Source organism: Helicoverpa armigera, chromosome 5, assembly GCF_030705265.1.
Source record: "Helicoverpa armigera isolate CAAS_96S chromosome 5, ASM3070526v1, whole genome shotgun sequence".
In the NCBI taxonomy this organism is placed as follows: domain Eukaryota; kingdom Metazoa; phylum Arthropoda; class Insecta; order Lepidoptera; family Noctuidae; genus Helicoverpa; species Helicoverpa armigera.
In genome coordinates this window covers 8,577,792-8,598,594 of record NC_087124.1, presented here as the reverse complement: position 1 = coordinate 8,598,594, position 20,803 = coordinate 8,577,792, and the positions used below count along the sequence as shown (strand labels likewise).

At 36.7% G+C, this 20,803-nt stretch overlaps 1 protein-coding gene across 5 annotated transcripts; it reads left to right on the top strand.

Moving 5' to 3' along the window:
- The first annotated feature begins 1,410 nt into the window (after positions 1-1,410).
- Positions 1,411-19,113, top strand: LOC110384264 (bromodomain-containing protein 3). Of its 5 annotated transcripts, none has more exons than XM_049842089.2 (21): positions 1,411-1,884; positions 3,752-3,832; positions 3,946-4,097; positions 4,184-4,240; positions 4,443-4,613; positions 4,695-4,889; positions 5,010-5,288; positions 5,364-5,462; positions 5,543-5,692; positions 5,769-5,942; positions 6,030-6,277; positions 6,362-6,693; positions 9,749-9,979; positions 10,777-10,935; positions 11,238-11,360; positions 11,612-11,728; positions 15,828-15,892; positions 15,977-17,017; positions 17,114-17,256; positions 17,410-17,593; positions 17,764-19,113. In XM_049842089.2, exons 3-21 carry the CDS (start codon positions 4,053-4,055, stop codon positions 17,827-17,829), a joined length of 3,879 nt encoding a protein of 1,292 aa, XP_049698046.1. In that variant the 5' UTR covers positions 1,411-1,884; positions 3,752-3,832; positions 3,946-4,052; the 3' UTR covers positions 17,830-19,113. The 5 variants fall into 5 exon arrangements, with proteins under 5 accessions (XP_049698046.1, XP_049698045.1, XP_049698047.1 ...); XM_049842088.2 differs by having other exon boundaries at positions 15,974-17,017; XM_049842090.2 differs by having other exon boundaries at positions 4,180-4,240; positions 15,974-17,017.
- The last annotated feature ends 1,690 nt before the right edge of the window (positions 19,114-20,803 follow it).

The window sequence follows — 20,803 nt, the reverse complement described above, 5'->3', positions numbered from 1 at the left end:
TCTTTATTCGAAAAACGTTTGCCTCAAGTGCAGCACTGAGCAGCAAAAAGTTATAGGTCCAAATGAAATCAAAGTATACCAAACAAATCTACAAAAACGCTACCTTCAATAAAAAAATAAAATAAAATATTAAACGCATTAAAAAAAATAAAAAAGTAGTTGATAATAGAAGTACATACCATGGTCTTGGACCTCCATACTGTCACCATACGTAAACACTTGATTTGGAATAGTGACACTCAAAAACAAAGTGTTAAGTTTTGATGACTCACACGTTGCGATAATTAGACTCGAGATGCGCTAACTTCCGATGCACAAAAGTGAATAATAAGTTGACCTTATGACACTGGTATTTAGAGTTTTCGGAAGCTTCTTAACTTGTTAATCACTTAGTAAGTAGATCTAATGGGGATAAGCCGATGACATTTTTCGATTTATGGCGTTAGAGTGAATCACTGTGCGTCGTGGCCTGCCTCGTTTGATTAGGGAAGTCATAAACCGAAAAAAGTAAATGATAGAAATGAGCGCCAAGCGAGCACGAAAGTTATGGTTAGGTCGAAGGCTAAACATAGAAAAATAGTAGAGAGCATTTCGAGAGCGCTTGGGTAGCGAGGCGAGTGCACTTAAAGTAGAGAAATAAAGAGGGAATATGAAAAAGAGCGCGAAATTTGTTTGACGACTAACCATAGAGAATAAAGGCGAGAATCTAGGGGTGACAACCGAATTCGGCGTGACCAAAGAAGTCACCCCTTGGTTCCCCAAGGTCACGCCACGGTCTTGGTTGGTACCCGGGGTTCTCCCATGGTTCTCCCGTCTCTACCAGTCGATTTTCTTACAATGTAAATGTTATTAAAGTCATATAAGGACATCAATAATAATATACTTTGAGATATATAACCGTGAACTATAATATCACTCACTCCTCATATTGAATGCTAGCTTAGCTAAAACCGTGGTAGCATTCTCCACCACACCCATCACCTCAATATTGAAGATAGCGTAATGATTTTAACCTTTTTAGCGAACAAAATTTTAAATTCTCAATATTTTAATAGTAATATTGGACAATGTTATCATCGGTCGCTCTCTATTTAATTGAAATATACGTAATTAAAATACATAACGTAATTAAAATAAAATTCATTTAAAATGTTCACCTATCTATCGGCGATTTCATACTAATGGAGAACACTAGTTTTGTTGGACATTGTTTATAAGTCATAAAAAATTAAATTTTACCGTTTAGAACAACAATAAATAAATAAATAATAATTAATTTTTCTTCAATTTCAAGAATCACGAATTAGTATTTATTATTTTACATGATATTGCTTTGCTCATTGTTTTAAAGCCGCTTAGGCTCATCGATATTTTTCCTATTGCAACTTTAAATTTATCGAATCAGAAACAAACTTTCTATGCTCTATACATCCGTACAAAATCTAAAGAATCTCAAGCACTGAGCTATCGTAATCAATCCTATGATTTATATGGAATCCTGAAAAAAAATCTTATGAGAAATTAAAATACACTCGTTTTCTACATTTTCTTATGCTGATTTTATAGAATTTTCCTTTCCAGTGTGAAATGAAAAATTTTTACTATGCCTAGAGACGCTCGTCATTCTTGGGTCTTGTTTGGCCGCCATGTCTGAAGTTCGTTGTGTCTTCGGAGGTCGTGTTGTGCTACTCTTTAATGTTTATAGATTTCAGTGAATTTAGTTATTTTAAGACGATGAATTTATAAAAATATTAAAGTACTATGATTTAGTTTATTGTGTGGAGTGACTGATAGACTGGAGCAAATCGATACATTTGCGTTTGAAGAAGTTACTCTAACATCGTATTTTTAGTTCATCCGCCATATTGGCGTTAATATCTCTTCGTAAGTCTTTTTTCATAATTTTTAGCTTTACTGGTATTAATTTGATGTATTTTTCGTTCTCCTTTGTTGCTGTTATCATAGGGCTGCATAATTCGTTTCAGTAGAGTGTGCATGTTGCTTGTATTGAGCAATATTTTTGCCTTTTTGTTCATGGCCTCTTTAAGGCAATTTTCTCCCATTTCTAGTTACCAAACTTGAGTTTATTTTACTGGTATGTAAACTAAAAAAAAACGTAAACCCTTGACGAAAGTATTGGCATTAACCAATTGTATTAGAATCAAACATTGTTTTGTAGATAGTTCATTTATTGTACCTGTTCATAATCTTATGAAATAGATGTTAAGAAACAAAGCTGTACGTTATAATTTGTCCAATTAACTATATTTTTCAAATATATATTCGTGCGAAATCTGTTATTTTTTATTGATGTTTTTACCTCTGTACCTGATACCTGCACATCATTACTACAATGCTGAGTCCAAAGAATGTTCTAGAACGTTTACTCGGCTTCAGAAGCGTCATGCAGCAATATCGCTGATGACTCATTAGACCAGTTAACATTTTTCATATTTGTTTTTTACAAGCTTGATGTAGTGGATGGTGTTAGTGGTACATAACTTCCAATTGGTACAAAAGAGCATGTTACAAAGTTGGGGACATGCATGTTGCATGACATAATTTACACTCTTAAGAAAAAACCTTCCTGGTAGATGTAGTTTACATGTTGTGTGCAGTGGGTGATCAGTCAATAATATTAAGATTCAGTAGGATGATCTCACCATAATATAAACTTAAGACGAGGCTGGGTCTAGACTTGCAACACTAAATCAAAATATGATAATCAAGACAAACTGAAGGTTAGATTGCTGTGGTGTCTGTTAATTTAACCTTGGATACACGAAAGGTGTTACACTGATACACTTCTAATTCATTCGATCTGCGAATACTACACATTTATTTCTACATCATATTTAAATGTCCCTTAGAAACTGGATGCTGGAACTAGAATTCTAATTACCAAAAACAAAATGTCAATTCACTATTGAGAATATAAACATTTGATGTGACAGTAAAACATACAACTGAAAATATTGTTATAGGCTTCTTTGCAAGATACTTCTATGCTATTTCCATTTTTTGTTCCTAAATATAAGACCAAAATAGATTGTATCAACTAATATTTTGAACAAAACATGATTTGCTATGCCGATACATACACACAGGTATATTGTTAGAAATGTTTGATGATGCTTAATGATGATGGGCATGCCAAACTGCTTCGGCCAGCATTCGTTAATTAAAATGTAACAGGCCACCACTTATTGTTAGACGAACAATACGACATCAATTTACCAAAATTTACTAAATTACAAAATATTTGCGTTAAACATAGTACAGCATATTATATGGCATTTTTTAATTGTTTGTGTATAGAATACAGAAACAATTGACATAATTTTTGATTTTGAAGAAAGTCTTTGATAATGCACAGTTGAGAGGCTGCTGCAATGGGCCCTATTAAATGTGCTACTCTTAACAATTTTGGTTCAGCTTATTTTGTATTATCTCAGGTACAAGTGCTCTACCCAACCGAACCCTGTGCATAAAAAAGTATAGTTATGAGGGTTTTGTCAATATTTCTAAGAATATATAAATTGTTTTAGGATTATTTTCTCATACATCATAACATGATCATCTCTGTACAATATAAATGGACATAAACATAGACATAGTAAAATAACAGATTTAGGAGCTATTTGGTACAGTACAGTGAAATAGTTTTTAAATAGAGATTATAAAAGTAGTTTTTAAAGATGCTGATGATGCTGCAGGAACAAATATTAATGTTATGATTGTTTTGTTACAGATTTGAAGAAACTGCTGTCAAGCAGCTGAGAGCCTTTGGTGCTTCTATATTTATATTTCCTACCCTGCAATCAGATGCAAGGTAATTAATAAGATTTAATCTCTCAGTTATTGTAATAACAAATAAGTAATTTTTCATTAAAGAAATATTATGCTAGACCGGGAGTTGTATAACTTTCACTATATTTCTTTCAGGTAGGATTTTTATTTGTCTATGAATGGGATGACCTGCTTCTAGGTGCAATAGCACCAACATATTTTATTATGATAGAATGGTTTAGTGTTATAAGAGGGTTTAGCTGATGCCTCTTAGTCAGAGATTGGATGAGCCTCTTGTTACAATTGAGGTGAGAGTTGTTTGCTGGATACTACTTTTTATAATTTTGTATTGTTTTAATATCTACTACAGTAGTTGTGTCACTTTGGCAGGTAGATTGCTGACTCCAGCACAATGCAGCAGGCAGTCGATCCTCTCGCTACTACCAGCACGGTAAGTGACAAGTTGTTATCAATGAAAAGAAAAATCGAACATAGAAGTCTCTCTTACATAGTATCAGCCCAAGTTCTTGTTCTCTTGTAATATGCTGCCTATAGTATCAAGGGATATTCTTAAGAAACACAAATGTAAAATACATAATTAGAATATATAAAAAAATATATGTTGATTAAATTCGTACGTATGTGTTACTTAGCCGACGGCGGAGCCGGTCAATGGCGCTCCCCCCGATGAGCCGGCGCGGCGGCAGGGCCGGATGACAAATCAGCTACAATTTCTCCAAAAGAATGTAATGAAGGCAGTATGGAAACATCAGTTTGCATGGCCTTTTCACCAACCTGTAGATGCAAAAAAATTAAACCTCCCTGTAAGTACTTATACATTTTATGGCAGATTTTTTCCAGCAAGAGTTTTTTTCGTAAGCTTATATTTCTATTCTTTATTTTAGGACTACCATAAGATAATTAAGAAGCCCATGGACTTAGGAACAATAAAGAAAAGGCTTGAGTCCAACTATTACTATTCAGCTCAGGAATGTATTCAAGATTTCAACACCATGTTCACCAACTGCTATGTTTACAATAAACCAGGCGAGGATGTAGTAGTTATGGCACAAACTTTGGAGAAATTATTCCTGAATCGGGTAAGTTTAAGGGAAAATATACTTCTCATTTAGACAAATCATTTTTTAAATTAAAATTACAAAATCTTTTGAAAATCGTCAATTGAAATCATATATGAGAGATTAATTTGCGATTCACAGATAGCTCAGATGGACAAGGAGGAAAAGGAAATCGAGGCGCCGTCGAAAGGGGGCAAGGGTGGGGTCAAGAAGCGCGGGACGAGCACGCCGGGCGCCGCAGCAGTTGGGGCAGCCGGCGGCGCCACGCCCGCCGCCGCCGCCGCCGCGCCGCGCGCGCCCAAGCCCGCGCCGCCCGCGCCGCACCCCGCGCTCGTGGGCTCCACCAACACCACCACCACGCCCGCGCTGCCCGCGCCGCCCGCCACGCCGCCCGCCACGCACACCGGACTGCCGCAGCAGGTTCATAGCTTGCCTCGTTATGCGCCACCGCCCCGCTGTCCTCGCGAACATATTGTATCATACGGTTGATCTTAGGTGGCGACGCAGCCGTCCAGCTTCCACGTGGCCCAGCCGGCGGCCCCGCCAGTCTCGACGATACCAGCGGTAGCATTATCCCAAACGCAGCCGGCCAAGGTATTTAACAAGAGTCAGTGTTTTTTTTGCCCCTAATAATTTTTCGACATGTTACTTATTTGTGTTCGTATTTTGAAAAGGTGAAAAAGGGTGTGAAGAGAAAAGCCGATACTACGACGCCTATGGGAAGCTCCTTTGAAGGAGGCTATACAACACCTACCATAGATCAGCAGAGTGGTCCTAAACCTGCTAAAATCTCCACAAGGAGAGAAAGTGGTCGACAGAAGAAGGTATGATATATTGATTATGGATATAATGCAACGGTAAATAATAAACATGGTATTCACAAATCTTGTAACCTTCCAGGCGAGCCGGACAGGGGATGATGGATTTAAAATGGGAGGTTTATCTCCTAGCGGTGCTGGCGCTTCGCACCACTCTGTCATGACGCCTCAGCTTGCTAAGAGTAAAGAGAAACTCTCTGATGCTCTTAAGAGTTGTAATGAAATTCTAAAAGAACTTTTCTCTAAAAAACATTCAGTAAGTTATTTCTGTAATTCATTATTCTATTTATTCTGTATTTCCGATTCTTAATGAATCATCTGCTACTCTTATTTTTTTCGACAGGGTTATGCCTGGCCGTTTTATAAACCTGTAGATGCTGATTTGCTTGGACTTCATGATTATTTTGATATTATTAAGAAACCCATGGACCTTGGAACCGTGAAACAAAAGATGGACAATAGAGCATATAAAACAGCCGCTGAATTTGCCGCCGACGTACGTCTAATATTCACGAATTGTTATAAATATAACCCGCCGGACCATGATGTCGTTGCAATGGCTCGAAAACTTCAGGACGTCTTTGAGATGAGGTAATAATTAGTGGCTACTATATAGCCCTGTTATGCCATTTCAATTGATTTGTTTACTGTAACTGTTGTAACATTGACTTACAGATACGCCAAGATTCCTGACGAACCCGTACACGTAGGCGTCCCGCATATGGACAAGGGCAGCTCTGCATCAAGTTCGGAGTCTGGCTCCGAATCTGATTCTGAATCTGATGATTCAGAAGAAGAAAGAAATAACAAAGTTAAGCTGTTAGAAAAAGAATTACTTGCACTACAAGAAAAAATGAGAAAACTAGTAGAAGAATCCAATAACAAAAAGAAAGCTAAGAAAAAAATGAAGGATAAGCAGAAGAAACAAATAACGAACAATGCGGTGCCTAAGCCCAATGCAGCTGCTGCTTACGCGGCGAAAGCAAATAATATTGCTGAGAATTTAGGTAAGTTTCTCTTTATGCAACTAATGCCCGTTCCTATTTTCTATTTAAAACTAGGTTTCAAAGGCTACCTATGGGTGAAATACCCATAGAATATAATATAACGTAGCGCGTCTACTATGTTTGTTTAAGATAAACGACTTCTATGCGATTATGAGAAATAAGACTGCCACACTTTTGAGTAGATTACGAAGCAGCTCTAATAGCATTTTGACGACCAATGACGGATTTTATTAAGGTCCTAGTCATCATTGGGTAGATCAAAATATAAACCTCTATGCTAGATAATTTTAAATTACTAATCCTCAGTCAGGCATCAATAAAAAGTGAGCTTTGTAGCATTATTGCCGAACCCGAGTCCCGGGTTTGAGTCCCGCTTCGGTCAACATTTGTGTGATGAGCGTATTTGTGGGCTGTGGTTATGGGTGTTGTAATTTGTATCTATGTATAAATATATCACTACATAGTATGTAACAAAGTCGCTTTCTCTGTCCATATATCGGGTGTGTCGTTCATAATCACATTAAATTAAATGCTAAAATATACTGGTTAATATATGTCGATTAACACAAAGATAAAAGAAAAATACGTAAAAATAAAAAAATGATTTTTTCAAGCAAAGTAAATGGAATAAAAATGTGCAAAAATTAGAACACCATATAAAAGTCAGTCATTACAAACAACTGAAATTCTCCCTTGAAAACTGACAGCTGTCAACTGATCAAAACATACGATACTCCCAACTTTATCTCTGCTTTACACATGATGTTGTAAATTATAAAAACGAAAAATGACTCCTGTGGCTAAACCACTGAATGGATTAAGTTATTTTTTTTACATATCGCCATAGAATATCATAAAGTATATGTGATATGATTTAATGTGATTGTGAACGACACACCCGATATAAACGAGTTATTCCCAATTTGTCATTAGTACCGATTGGTCACCAACTATTTTTTCCATACACCAAATCCCAATTGGTCATTCGAGCAAAATAAATAATTTAATATTTAAATTTTGAGTTCCGATTCGTCACCCGCATAAAATTTCACGTATCAGAGTACCGTCAGAAATAAAAGTGTTAGAAGAAATTTTAAATGAAAAACTTCGATGTAGGTAAAGGTATAGCTCTCATGTAAATATAATAAAATTTACATTAACCCTAGACCACTAACCTTCCAGAGTACCCTATTAAAACTAACCATTCGTCGTTTCGACGAACATGTTTTTAACGCGGTATTTTTAGGTGAATTATGCTGTTTTTTATCTAAATTCTTCTGAACAATTAAATAACATAGGTTACATTTACAAATAAAACTGCAAAAAATAAAGTAATGAGAAATATTTATTCAAACTTAACATTTTTAGTAAAGCACTTGGTTTTCATGAGATCAAAAAAACGTAATTTTTTGGAAAATTAACAAAAATATTTAAACCAAGAAAAATCATATTTTTCTCTTAATTACTTATAGAACGAGATCTAAGTAATATAAAAAAAAATATAAAAGCTATTTTTTGTCTGCGCAACTAGTGCAGAAATCAATCTTATGTTCACCGCAGATTGCGATGCTGCACTGTGAGTTCTCTGTGTGTTCTTATAGGAACATATACCGCAAATTTTCCTTTTTCTTATATTTTGACCTGTCGATACATACTCATTTCTCGACGTTGACTGCACTTCGTCACGATCACCACCTTCAACATCAGTACCAATCCCTAATACATTTTGTATTTTCGGTTTTGTATGCGTGGGCATTGTGGGCATTTGCAGTCGTGTTTCGAGCCACGGTTTTACAAGTTGGGAATGCAATTCTTTCATATAATTACGACGGCTCATTATCTTTTGTCCCAGAGTTGACACATTATAGTAATATTTTCTTCCGATAGTGGTTGTTTTGAAGCCATCACAAAGAAAACTGCGAAATAAAATATTCAATTTATATATGAAAAGTGACACAAACACTAACCATTCGTCGAAACGACGACTAAATATTGAATATCTCAAAAACTTTAAAACTTACCTGCCGCACACAACCGCTTTCTGAAAGAGCGCGAGAGGCACTGAGTTGACAAGTCGCGACACGATCACTGGCGCCCGCTTTAAAAAGATATAGCCTATTTTGTGTCGCGTATTCGTCGATTTGACGAAGGTTAGTTGTCCAGGGTTAAAACACAGGTGAAGACAACATGGGCATTTTATAAACCCGAAAATGTGACTCGATACTTTTTGTGCCGGTAACAAAAGTACCAGGGGCCCATAACTAGCAAAGAGATTGTATACATAAAAATGATGAATGATGGTGTAAATTGGTATGTTTATCTACAATTAAGAAAAAAACGTAAAATCCTGACACTCTTGACTGCTATACTCCTGTAAGTTATGCGGTCCTAGTACACGGTGGGCAGTTCCATGGACACTCGTTGATTGGTATATTACTCATCTGATTTATGCGATCCTGGTATTTTGGTTTGGGCCGTGCGGTGTGTGATGCCGTTGAAATCGCGATTTTATTAATAGCGTCTTGCCATATTCGGAAAAAACATAACCAAAATAAATATAAAAAAAAAACATATTACAATATTGTAAAGCTTATCTTGTTGACAGTACTTTTTACAAAATAAAGTACGGATGACCAATTGGGACTAAGCAAAATAAAATATTTTATTGAATGACCAACTGGGACACGTTTTTTATGGATGCCAGATCACTAAAATGACGAATCGGGCATAACTCATATAAACCTATGTATGCTTACATCTTCAAAATTACGCAACGGATTTTGATGCGGTTTTTCTTTATATATAGAGTTATTGAAGAGGTAGGTTTATATGTATAATAACATCCATTAAATTGTGGGGAAATACTGATATTCCGTGCGAAGCCGGGACGGGTCGCTAGTAAATACATATAACTTTATGTAGTTTGTCAGTTGTGTTAGCACCCATTACACAAGCTAATCAATAGCTTACCATGAGGCTAACGGACCGTACGTGGATCGAACTTATCCAGAAATGATGGTATTATTGGTTGCTATAACGTGTTTGTTTGGTGCAGCGGCGCCGAGCAGCGTGCGCGGCAAGCCGGGCAGCAAGCGCGGCGGCGCGGGCGGCGCGGCCGGCAAGGCGGGCGCCCGCGCCGCGCCCGGCAAGAAGAAGAGCTCCACGCCCACCGCCGCGCCGCCGCCGCACCCGCCGCCGCACCCCGACACCGACGACGAGGACCACGCCAAGCCCATGTCCTACGACGAGAAGCGGCAGCTCTCGCTCGACATCAACAAGCTGCCTGGTAACTTATTCATACCCCTTCATTAACAACATCATCTCCCGAGCCTGCACCCAACTATATTGGGGTCGCCTTCCAGTCTAACCGGATTCAGCTGAGTACCAACGCTATACAAGGAGCGACTGCCTAACTGACCTTTTCAATCCAGTTACCCGGGCAACCCAATACCCCTTGGTCAGACTGATGTCAGACCCCTTCATTAACAACGTGCACTCTAATATACGCTCAATCTTCTATTAACGGTCAATCCTTCTCCGTGTGAGAGGAGGCCTGTGCCCAGCAGTGGGACGATGAATGATGATGTCTTAACACTAATATAGTAAATACAATCATATAAAATTATTTATTTCACGATAAACCTAGTACAGTATATATTTTTTGAAAATATTATTTACATGAATATGCAATAGCAGACGCTATATTCTAAACTAGGACTAGCTTTTGTATCTTAAAAGTATGTACTTGTAACATGTAAATGCAAATGAGAGTACATAAAAGTACATGATTATTTTATTACCAACTTTACTGTTATTTTTGTGCCATGGAAAAATTGAAATTTTTTTTGGAGATATTGACAATCCTGTACTGAGTCGTCGATATTGACTAACTCGCACTCGCGTGCACCATGGGAGTGTCACTAACTAATTTACCATTTACCAAAGTATAATATTTTGAACGTTTTCTTTTTAGATCTGTTCAACATTTACACATGCTTGAAAGAACTAGTCCACTGTATATATTTTTTCCATTTATTAGGGTACCTATTGAACGATACTGAGAATCTTCGTTTTGTTACACAGGTGATAAACTCGGTAAAGTAGTGCACATCATTCAAAGTAGAGAACCTTCTTTACGAGACTCCAACCCGGACGAAATCGAAATAGATTTTGAAACCCTCAAACCTTCAACGCTGCGTGAACTAGAGAACTACGTCGCATCATGTCTTCGAAAAAAGACACGTAAGCCTTATTGTGAGTTGAGCCGACATTATTTACCTTTTCCTTTTTCCTTTAATTCCTTCACCTTTTAATATTGTATTTATGTAGAAATAACTCATCCACACATCCAGAAATCAGTGAGTAACCATGTTGTGTTAATTTTTTTTGTAGTTAGATGATTCCCTCATATAACCCACCCTGTTGAATACATTTCCCTCACCCAAACCCTTTGGCAAATAATGTTGGTGATACCAAAATTTTTCCATTTCATGTGTTATTCCCATATGAAAGTTCAATTGTTTATCGGTCATGTTGATTTGCAGATCGAAAAGTGTCTGGTAAATCTAAGGATGAACAAATAGCTGAAAAGAAACAAGAATTAGAAAAGAGGCTGCAGGATGTATCTGGGCAACTAGGAACAAATAAAAAGCAGCAACAGAAAAAAGGTTGGTTCAATCTTTCTATCAATTCTAAAATAGTAATAAACATACACTGTACTAACCTTGTAGTAGAAGACTAACTTTTTATCATGCCTTATTTTTGTTTGGACTCTCTAGTAGTAATTAATGATTAAAACTTTTACCTATACTAAGCATGTACAGCCCATGGTGGCCCTAGTTTTAACCTGTGACTATCTCCACAAATGCACGATTGAAATGCGACTTAGACCTAACCATACGATGGTTATTGTCACCAGAGGGTTGTAAAGAGGCGCTGGGCGGCGGCATGTCGTCGTCGTCGAGTTCGTCCGACTCGTCCAACTCGTCGTCCAGCACCGACACCAGCTCGTCCGACAGCAGTGACAGCGAAGCAGGTTAGCCCACATTGCCGACGACTTACGTAACCAATACTATCATTTCCTTCACAGACAGACACAAATATAGCACTGACTGGTACCCTATTTGTACCATATAATGTAAATTACAGTTTAGTTATAGATTTTAATGATACTTGCATTTAAATTAAGATGGATATTTCACTTTGTATGGATATGTTCAAATGCTTGAGATATATACATAAATAGTTATAGGTTAATAGCAATTTTTCATGAAGATTTCAAAGATGAAAATAAGTTTTTTACCTTTGCCAGTATTTTTTAAAAATATGACCGAACACAACTATTATTTTAAAATGTGGTATGCAATTTTAACAGATAAATGTGTTTCTAGTCTGATATTGATGTCAATGACAGAATGAATGGTACGGGAATGACCAAGGTAAAGATGCTTGAGTGAGTTAACATCTGCTGAGAAATAATGTATAGGTGTGTAAGTATGAAGTTAATTTTCTGAAATGACATCTTGGGGCCAAGGGCTGCCGACTATATTATATTTATATAGTATTTATTTATTGAGGGTTTAAGATTTTTTATTTTATTGGCAGTTGTGTTTTTTCTCATTTATTATTTATAAATGAGTGCAGAGTGCACCTCCAGTAAGTATTGAATTAGTGGATAGTGAAAGTATGATGTGAATATTATGTTCTGTTTATTTTGATTATATTAGGCAATGAATTACTTGAAGAAATGATTTTAGCCATAGTGTGATTGAGTTAGTTAATTGTTGTGTTGAGTGGGGATATTAGTGGCCGTTTTATGACATTATGATCATAATTGTTCTTATGTGAGAGAGAGATGGAGCTGTGTATGAAAAATAATACCATCCCTATTTCACTGTGAAACAGTTATCGTTTTACACTTCATAACTCAGCCCCTGGTGCTAAATCAAAAACTAACTTCAGCTGGCACCTTAAATAGAAAGAAGATAAAAGCATTGTAATTGTCCCCAATATTGTTTGTGTTGAAAGTATGATTGTGAGTACTGAGAGGATTGAGTAAAAATTATTTTCATTACTGTGATATTGGAGAGGGATACCACCTGACGTTTGATTCAGATAATGTATAATTCGAATCTGTAGTCTGCTGCGCTATGTAAGAAATGTTGGTAAAGGCACAAAACAGTTGTTAGTGAGGAGGAGAAGCCAGCTTTGGTGTTCGCTGATACTTGATATTGGTGCCGGTAAGAGAAGTTAATGCGTATTTGGTTTGCTTTCAAAAACCAATAGGAAATACCTTTTCACATTAATATTTTTAACTATATCATGTCCTCAAACGCGATGTTATTTCATTTGCATCCTTGAATTTTCGATCTCTTTTTATGAAATATTGGAAAGTTCAGATCTCACGGTTACTAATTGCTTTTGAGTGTGAAATTTAAACCCACTTAATATTGATTGAGGCTTGAAAACTATGATAAGAACAAGAATAGATAGTAGTGTCGGTACGTCCAGTGTTGCGAAGCGAAGAGGATCTCCGAGAGCAGCTGGCGAGTCGAGCGCAGCCGTAGGGAATATTGCAAACAATTGTGTAAGGACGGATACCAACTTAGCAAGCAAAATTAGCCCCATGATGGACTCACTTCTCATTTGTTACAATGGAGGATGTAATCTTGTGACATGTTGTAGTTAAAAATTTATTTTATTGAAAAGGTATGTTTTATTGGTTTAATGCTTGATACACTTTGATGCTTGCTCTCAAAAATTTAATGTGATGTGTGGATCAAAATTGTCTTTATGAACATACAAATACCTAAAGCTGGCCTCCTTCCTTCACAAATTGTTTGCAAACTTTGTTGTTATTGTCATGGTTTAACATACTTTTATTACAATAATAAGCAAAATATCTCCAGGTGTTTCCTTGTATCTATCAGTGCAGTACCAGCATGATCGTTTATCAAGCTCATTTCATATATTTGATGAAAAATAAAGTAACAAAGAAACAGAAAATATAGGAGGATTTTAAGTTGTTACTATAAATTGATTGATTAACACCAGATTTAAGCATTGAGTTTCTGTGGTGTAGAAGCGAATAGTAATTAAATGTCGTCATGATCAAGGCATAGTCTCGCAGAGTCGAAGCGTCATATTAATCTGTATACTACTTTACCCATAAAATAATATTTTGTATATAAATTGTAAACGTGAATGTGTCCCTAAATGACAGGCATATATGCTAGTCTGTTCTTGGTCCACATTCATTTGAAAATGAATGTAGCAAGGTATGCTACGACGAGACGCTTCGCATTTATAACTTTAATTGAGCCTTCATTCATAAAAGATAGAAACATTCTAAATTTGTTTTTTGCTGTTTCTTTTTACCTGATAGATAGATATTAACGACAAAATCCTAGACACATGTAGGAACTTCGGAAATAATACTGTGAGCATTGTAAGTGATAAGTGATGTAAGAAATGCAGTTATTTTATCCACGTTGTAGTGTCACATTGGTTGTAAAAGCTCGAGCCATTAGTCTACAACTAAATCTGAACAAATATTGTTTCTATTGATTCTTTGTAATTTATATATATATTGCAATATGCATGTAAACTACTATCTTCATGATTGGATTTACATTATGTATGTCATTTTAGTTATTTTTTATGTCAAAGTTAGTTTAATAATCAAGGTTAAATGGAAATATTTCGCTTGGTATACTAAGTTTTCACGGAATAATGCGATTTATAGTGGTTGTTTATTTATTCTACTGGTTTGTAATATCAAAATTTTTACAAATTCAAAGAGACGTAAATTAGTACTTCACAAACCTTGTATTTATTGGTTGGTTTAAAATAGGCCTAAAATAAATTTGATATTGCATTACATGTTATTAGGCCAAATTAACTGGTTTTTAATTGTTGTAAATAAATTATGTTGGTCAAAAACATCACATTTTATGATTGACTTACTAAGTAAAATGTTGATCATTTTACTTGTTTACTTATGTTTTATTGTCCGCTATTTAGAAATTTTTACAATATGCATATGTAACTATGTTTTATTTTAGATTTTATTATTCAGATTGAGTAGCTCAATTATACGGACTAGAACAATTAGTATTAAAAATTTTGTTGGATAATGTGAGAGTAAAAGCAGAATAACTTTGCAATCAAATCATTACCTGTAATCAATAGTCCATTACATTTAGTATATATTTTTATCAAGTACAATTTGCAGGTTGCTTCAAAAATCTATAGTGTAAGTTAGTATGTAGTAAACATAATATTTTATCTAGAAATTCCTTCTCATGTCCACAATGTGACTAGAAGGGAGGAGAACAAAAAGTTTACTGTATACATAATGATATTTTATTTTGATAAAATGGAGATTATCTGACAAGACTTGGTAATCAATATTTGGTTTATTTTGGGGCCCGTTAGATGAGAACTGATAAATCTCATTATTTAAAATCTGTTAATATATCAATATTATCATAGACAAATTATTTTATAGTTAGATTTTAAAATAGACAAATATGTAAAATTGAACACAGAAATGTTTTAACTAATCTAACGGGTACTGAAGTGTTCCAATCCGATTTAACTTCATTATAAGCAAATTAGTATGTATGCTTAGTGCAATTAGTTATCAACGTTTTGTTGTAATGTTAATGTAGAGAGTTGGCATGTAAACCGAAACACCATGAGTGTAAATTTTATGTAAGATTGATTTAATCAACTCATGACTTAAAAATTAATAGATATAAGAGTGAGTGGAAATAAACTTTGTATATATTTCAATATATAACAATTTAAGTAAATCTCTTAAGTAATTTATATTGATTTTCATTTGTGTACCCTGAGATCTGAACAAATAGGATTTTTTTTGTTGAAAGGAAGTGGAAAGTCTATAACACAGTCTATTTACGATATTTTATTAAGTAAGTTATACAGGTATCAGTGAACATTGCAATATGTACACACTGGCTTCTCCTTTACTTATTTCCCTTTTATCAAGAATTTATGAATAAATGGATCTTTCTGCGGCATCTGAAGTTAAGTACATATAAATATGTTGTCAATGTTCCTTTATGGTTCGAGGCGCGAAATCAAAGTTTCGTAACCTTATTTTATTTCAGGTACAGGTCCTAGCAGGACGCCTAAAAAGAAAGCGAAGAAGCAACATCAACACCCACCGCAAGCGGTAAATATATTCTCTTTTATTTAAGTTATTCACGATTATGGGTAGTACAAGATGATGATTTTTGTCGTTTATCGTGTGTAGCAGAAACCCGTTCCAACTGTGACGGTCGCTACACCAGTGGCCCCTCCAGTGGCAGTGCCGGCCGCCGTGGAGCTGGCGCCTCCCGCGCCGGCCGACGTGAAGCCGGTGCCGGGGCCGGAGGCGGCGGCAGTGCAGCCCGACCACAAGGAGGCCGCCGCGCCGCCAGCGCCCGCGCTCGCACCGCCTGCGCCCGCGCCCCCGCAGCCGCCCAACATCATCCCTGACTCTTCCATCGCACCCATTGTTCGAGAAGTTGAGGACCATAAGCCCATCCCTAAAATTGAACCACGGAATGGGCTGGATAAAGTTGATCCCTCTCAATACATTGACCCTATTGAACGGTCCTTGGCTAGTCTGGAGCGAAGTCTTAAAGCAGATGTGCCAATGGACGTTAGCGTTGGAGTTTCGGAGTCGTCGATGCGTCTAGAAGAAGAATTTTCCCTTCCGAAGCCTCAGATGATGCCAGATTCTGCTCACCAAAACCTGATGGCACAGCTTGGAGGCTTGACAGAGGTGGCTCGTGTGCCTGAACAGATTAAAACTGAAATGTACATGCAGCCCCACAATGGATATGTGGAAAAAATGCAGCTTGAACGCGAGCATCTGCGACCCGATGTGAATCCTATTATCCAGGGCATGACCGTGCCACCAGTTTCGTCTATATTTGATCCAATACCATCAGCGCCACACAGTGTCATTTCTCAGTCTCATCACAACATCCCAAATGCACCGTGTTTAATCACACCTGCTGCGAAAAAAGAAGATATAAAACCTTTGCTCACACCTAAACCAATTGAAGACCTGATGGGAGTTCCCAACATGGTTTCTAACAATATGTCAGACCGAGCTAAATACGAGATGGAAAAAAAGATGGAAGATTCAAAAAATACTAACTTTGCACAAGCCTTCAAACTCAAACAAGAACAAAATTTAAAAAATGCCAGCTCGTGGTCATCTCTGGCACAGGCTGGAAGTCCACAGAGTATACCAAACATGGGAACCAATCACCAAATAAAACAAAAACCTGTTATGGATAGTTTTCAGGTAAGATTCTCATTGGAATACATAATTCATTCAATATTAAGTAGTTCTTCTTGTGAATATGGTTCACGATATATTGTGGTTATTTGAACTTTTTAGGCGTTTAAGAAGCAAGCTAAAGAGAAGATAGACCGCCAGAGAGCTCTTATAGAACAGCAAGAGTTGCGAAAGAAGGAACAGGCCGAGAGAGAAAGACAACGTCAAGAAACAGAGAGGCGACAACCCGACGAAGAAAAAATGAGGTGCGTTATTTACACAACAATTTTGCTTCCAAATTCATTTAATTACTAGAATATACTATGTGAAATCTTACCTAGATGTGCTACGCCTTTATGCATAGTATCAAACTAATATGTATTATTGAATGAGTGCTTAATTAGGATGTGTTATTACAGAGTGGGCGCGGGTCCGCGTAAGGTGGAGAGCGCGGAGGTGGCGTCGCCGCGCGTGTCGCCGGTGGCGCGAGCGTCGCCGCCCGCCGCCGCGGCCGCCGCCGCCGCCGCCGCGCCCGACAAGCCCGCCGCCTCCGAGCGCGAGCGGCTGCGTCAGCGCGAGCAGGAGCGCCGCCGTCGAGAAGCCGTAAGTTATTATTTCACAAATGTATGCTTTACTAGCCGTTCCCGATCCCGACTATTCTTTAGCATAGTTCCGATGGAACTATGCTAAAGAATAGTCAATAGAAAGTAGGCAGTCTTGAAAGATTACTACCCGATGGCTTCCTCTTTCAACAACTGTTCGTTTTGTTGCAGATGGCTGGTCAAATCGATATGAACATGCAGAGCGATTTGATGGCGGCTTTTGAGGAATCACTGTAATGTGTTTAAACAGGACACTAATAAAATTGTACATATGAGTATATAAATATTAATTTTACGTCAATGCAATCGATAATTATGGTGATAGTATGACACCGAAGTGAGTTTGTGATCGTTTAGTGCGTGAAACAGTTGACTAACATGTGGTTAAGTGCTGTGAATAGGTATACTTAAACTGTTGTAACGTCATTATTGATTTCGTGGTCACATATTATGGGCCTTTACTAGAGGGTTGCATTTTAATTAAAATTAACTTGTATTATAAGTTTGTATGTAAGGTCTTAAAGGTAAACAACTCTCTTTACATTCGTAAGTCTATATTTATATTTCGTTTTAGAGGCGTCTCCTTCCTTCCATAATTGTTTTATAGTGTCTACTAATGACGATAGATTGGTAGATTGAAATTGGAAAATCAACATGTTTTATGTAATTGATGAATAAACAATCAAATGAACTATGAAATCTGTTACACGATTTCACACCATTTCTCATTGCATCGCTGTATTGTGAACGTTTCGATAAACAAGTCATTGCAGACACTTAGAAAAGTAACTGAAACAAAGTATATTATGCCATAATATTAGAATGTCGCTTTTAATTCAACATGCAATGGGTAGCGGCGTGACTTCATATTTATTACTAAATAGAATTTCTGTTACGTATTCGATTTTCGATAAATATTGCTTAATGTTAGTAGATTTTTTATCAGTCTGTCATGGAAAACAGATCAAATGTCATACATTTGATTTGAAATATATTTATTTTACATTGGAATATGTCTTTTTGTGTTTGTAGATAGATAACTCCAGTGCAAATGTAGTAAATTTAAAAGAATTTTGCATACATTCTCATAAACTTATGAGAGGATAAATAATAATACCAATAACAAAAATCTCCACAAAACATTGTATATTGTTAAGAAAGTTTTTAATTTCAGTCATTTACTCTCAAACTCTAAATCAAATGTAGATATGAAGTAAAATATATTGACATTCCATATTGTATATATGTTGTTTAAATTGTTATTTATATTTTATTTTCGCCAATTAGTGCTACATTTTGACATGGCATAACAAAGGTAATGTGCCTCTGAATGTCTCATAAGCTTATATGAAATATAAGCTCTGCAATGTTTTCTGAACATAATCAAAAAGTGTTTATGTACAATATGTAAACACACCTCTTAAAGCCAGTTTAGTTAGTTACAATATTTATAGTTCTTTTTAAAATATGAGATAGTAATTCTAGTGTCCTATTTTGGAAGCAATAAAATCATTTTTTTTTTTATCTGGTTCTATTAAAACCCTTGATTATTTTGTGTATAATATACAGTTGCGATTTTACAAACCGAGCTACCATTTCATTCATACTTACCGGGTCCTGTATTGATTAAATGTACCTATGTAATGTAGAGACGCAGTAAGACCTCGTCTTGCCTTAAGCTCACGGCCGCTGGACGCCACTCACGTCTGCGCAAGTTAACTTTACTCGCGCTTTTTCCTAAGAGCAATTAGATAGGTACGGGCGTGGGTGGCAGGGCAGTTGCTAGCAGCCTCTACCGTGTAGAGAAAGGATAGGTACATGTACGGGAATAGTCGTAGTGTAGCGGCGCCGCGTAGGTTAAACATGAAACAATTTTTTTTAAATTAGTCTTTTGATTATACTTTCGTCATCTTTCATAATAGCGCCCAAGGCAGATTTCGGCCACGGCGGCTGTTATATAGGGAAGGACAGGTCCACTCACTATTCCTTCACTCTCATAGCCCGATGGGACGGTAATCTAGCACGACCCAGACAATATCAGGCGCAAGATCGAAATTTACGTGCTCTCCGATGCACGGGTATACCAATCATCAACTTCTAGGCTCCGAGCTGCTTACGACTCGGGAATCGAACCCGAGACCTTGTGAACAGCATTACAGCTAGACCAACGAGGCAGTTATAGAGAAGGTAATCGTTTAATTAAATAGTCATTTGGGCAGAAGGAAGTTGAGGATTTCACATTTATGAAACGTAGGTACGTGTATTTTCCAGGATTTCTATACTAATGTAAAAAAAAGGATTCTTTGTAGCCTAAATACTCCGAAACTGCCTATTTGAAAAATTCTTACAGTTGGGAAGCTACACTCTTCCAAAGTAACAATAGGCTATGTTATAACCTGGATGTAACTTTGTAATGGAATCTAAGGTAAACTAATTTAATGCACCAAGTATTTTCAGAAGTAGGTTATATTTTTACTACTGAACCGATTTGAAAAACTTACTGTTGGGAAGCTTGACTATCCCCAGACTAGCTTCTGCCAGCGGTTTCACCCGCATCCTGTGGGAACTACTTCCCGTACCGGGATAAAAAGTAGCCTATAGTACAATAGTAGTAGTATAGCCCTATGAAGGCTATAGGCTTCCTCGATAAATGGGCTACCTAACACTGAAAATTTTCAAATCGGACCAGTAGTTCCTGAGATTAGCGCGTTCAAACAAACAAACAAACTCTTCAGCTTTATAATATTAGTATAGATAACATGGGTTATACATTATGTATGTATTTAGTCCGGGTATGGGAAGAAGTTCCCCCTTTACGGGGTGAAACAGTTAGTTATAATATAACAGCAATCTCGCTCAAGACTGACTCTAAGGCAAAATAAAATAATACCTTCGGAGTGTTTAGAGCAGTGGTTCTTAACCTTTTTTTCATGAGGGACCACTTTACCAAAGTTTGTCTTGCCGGGGACCACCTCATTGGTTTGCCTAAATTGATAGTTCTTTGATAAAGAATACAAGCACACTTATTAGCACTCATTTCTTTATTAATTAGCAAAAAACTAAAAGCTATAGATTTTAATTTAATGAGATTTTTGTGACTGCATTCTCTTTACTAACTTCTGAATTTTTGGTTCAGTACTACTCAAAGCTAAACGCATGTCGACAGTGCAACAGATTTCTATGCTTGTTTTTAACAATCAGAAGGGTTGAA

Bases quoted from the DNA above. Each gene is read 5' to 3' on its own strand.
- LOC110384264 (XM_049842088.2), top strand. From the start codon at position 4,053: ATGCCTCTTAGTCAGAGATTGGATGAGCCTCTTGTTACAATTGAG. The intron at 5,463-5,542 runs GTATTTAACAAG...TATTTTGAAAAG, and splicing joins CCCAAACGCAGCCGGCCAAG to GTGAAAAAGGGTGTGAAGAG. The intron at 6,278-6,361 runs GTAATAATTAGT...ATTGACTTACAG, and splicing joins CAGGACGTCTTTGAGATGAG to ATACGCCAAGATTCCTGACG.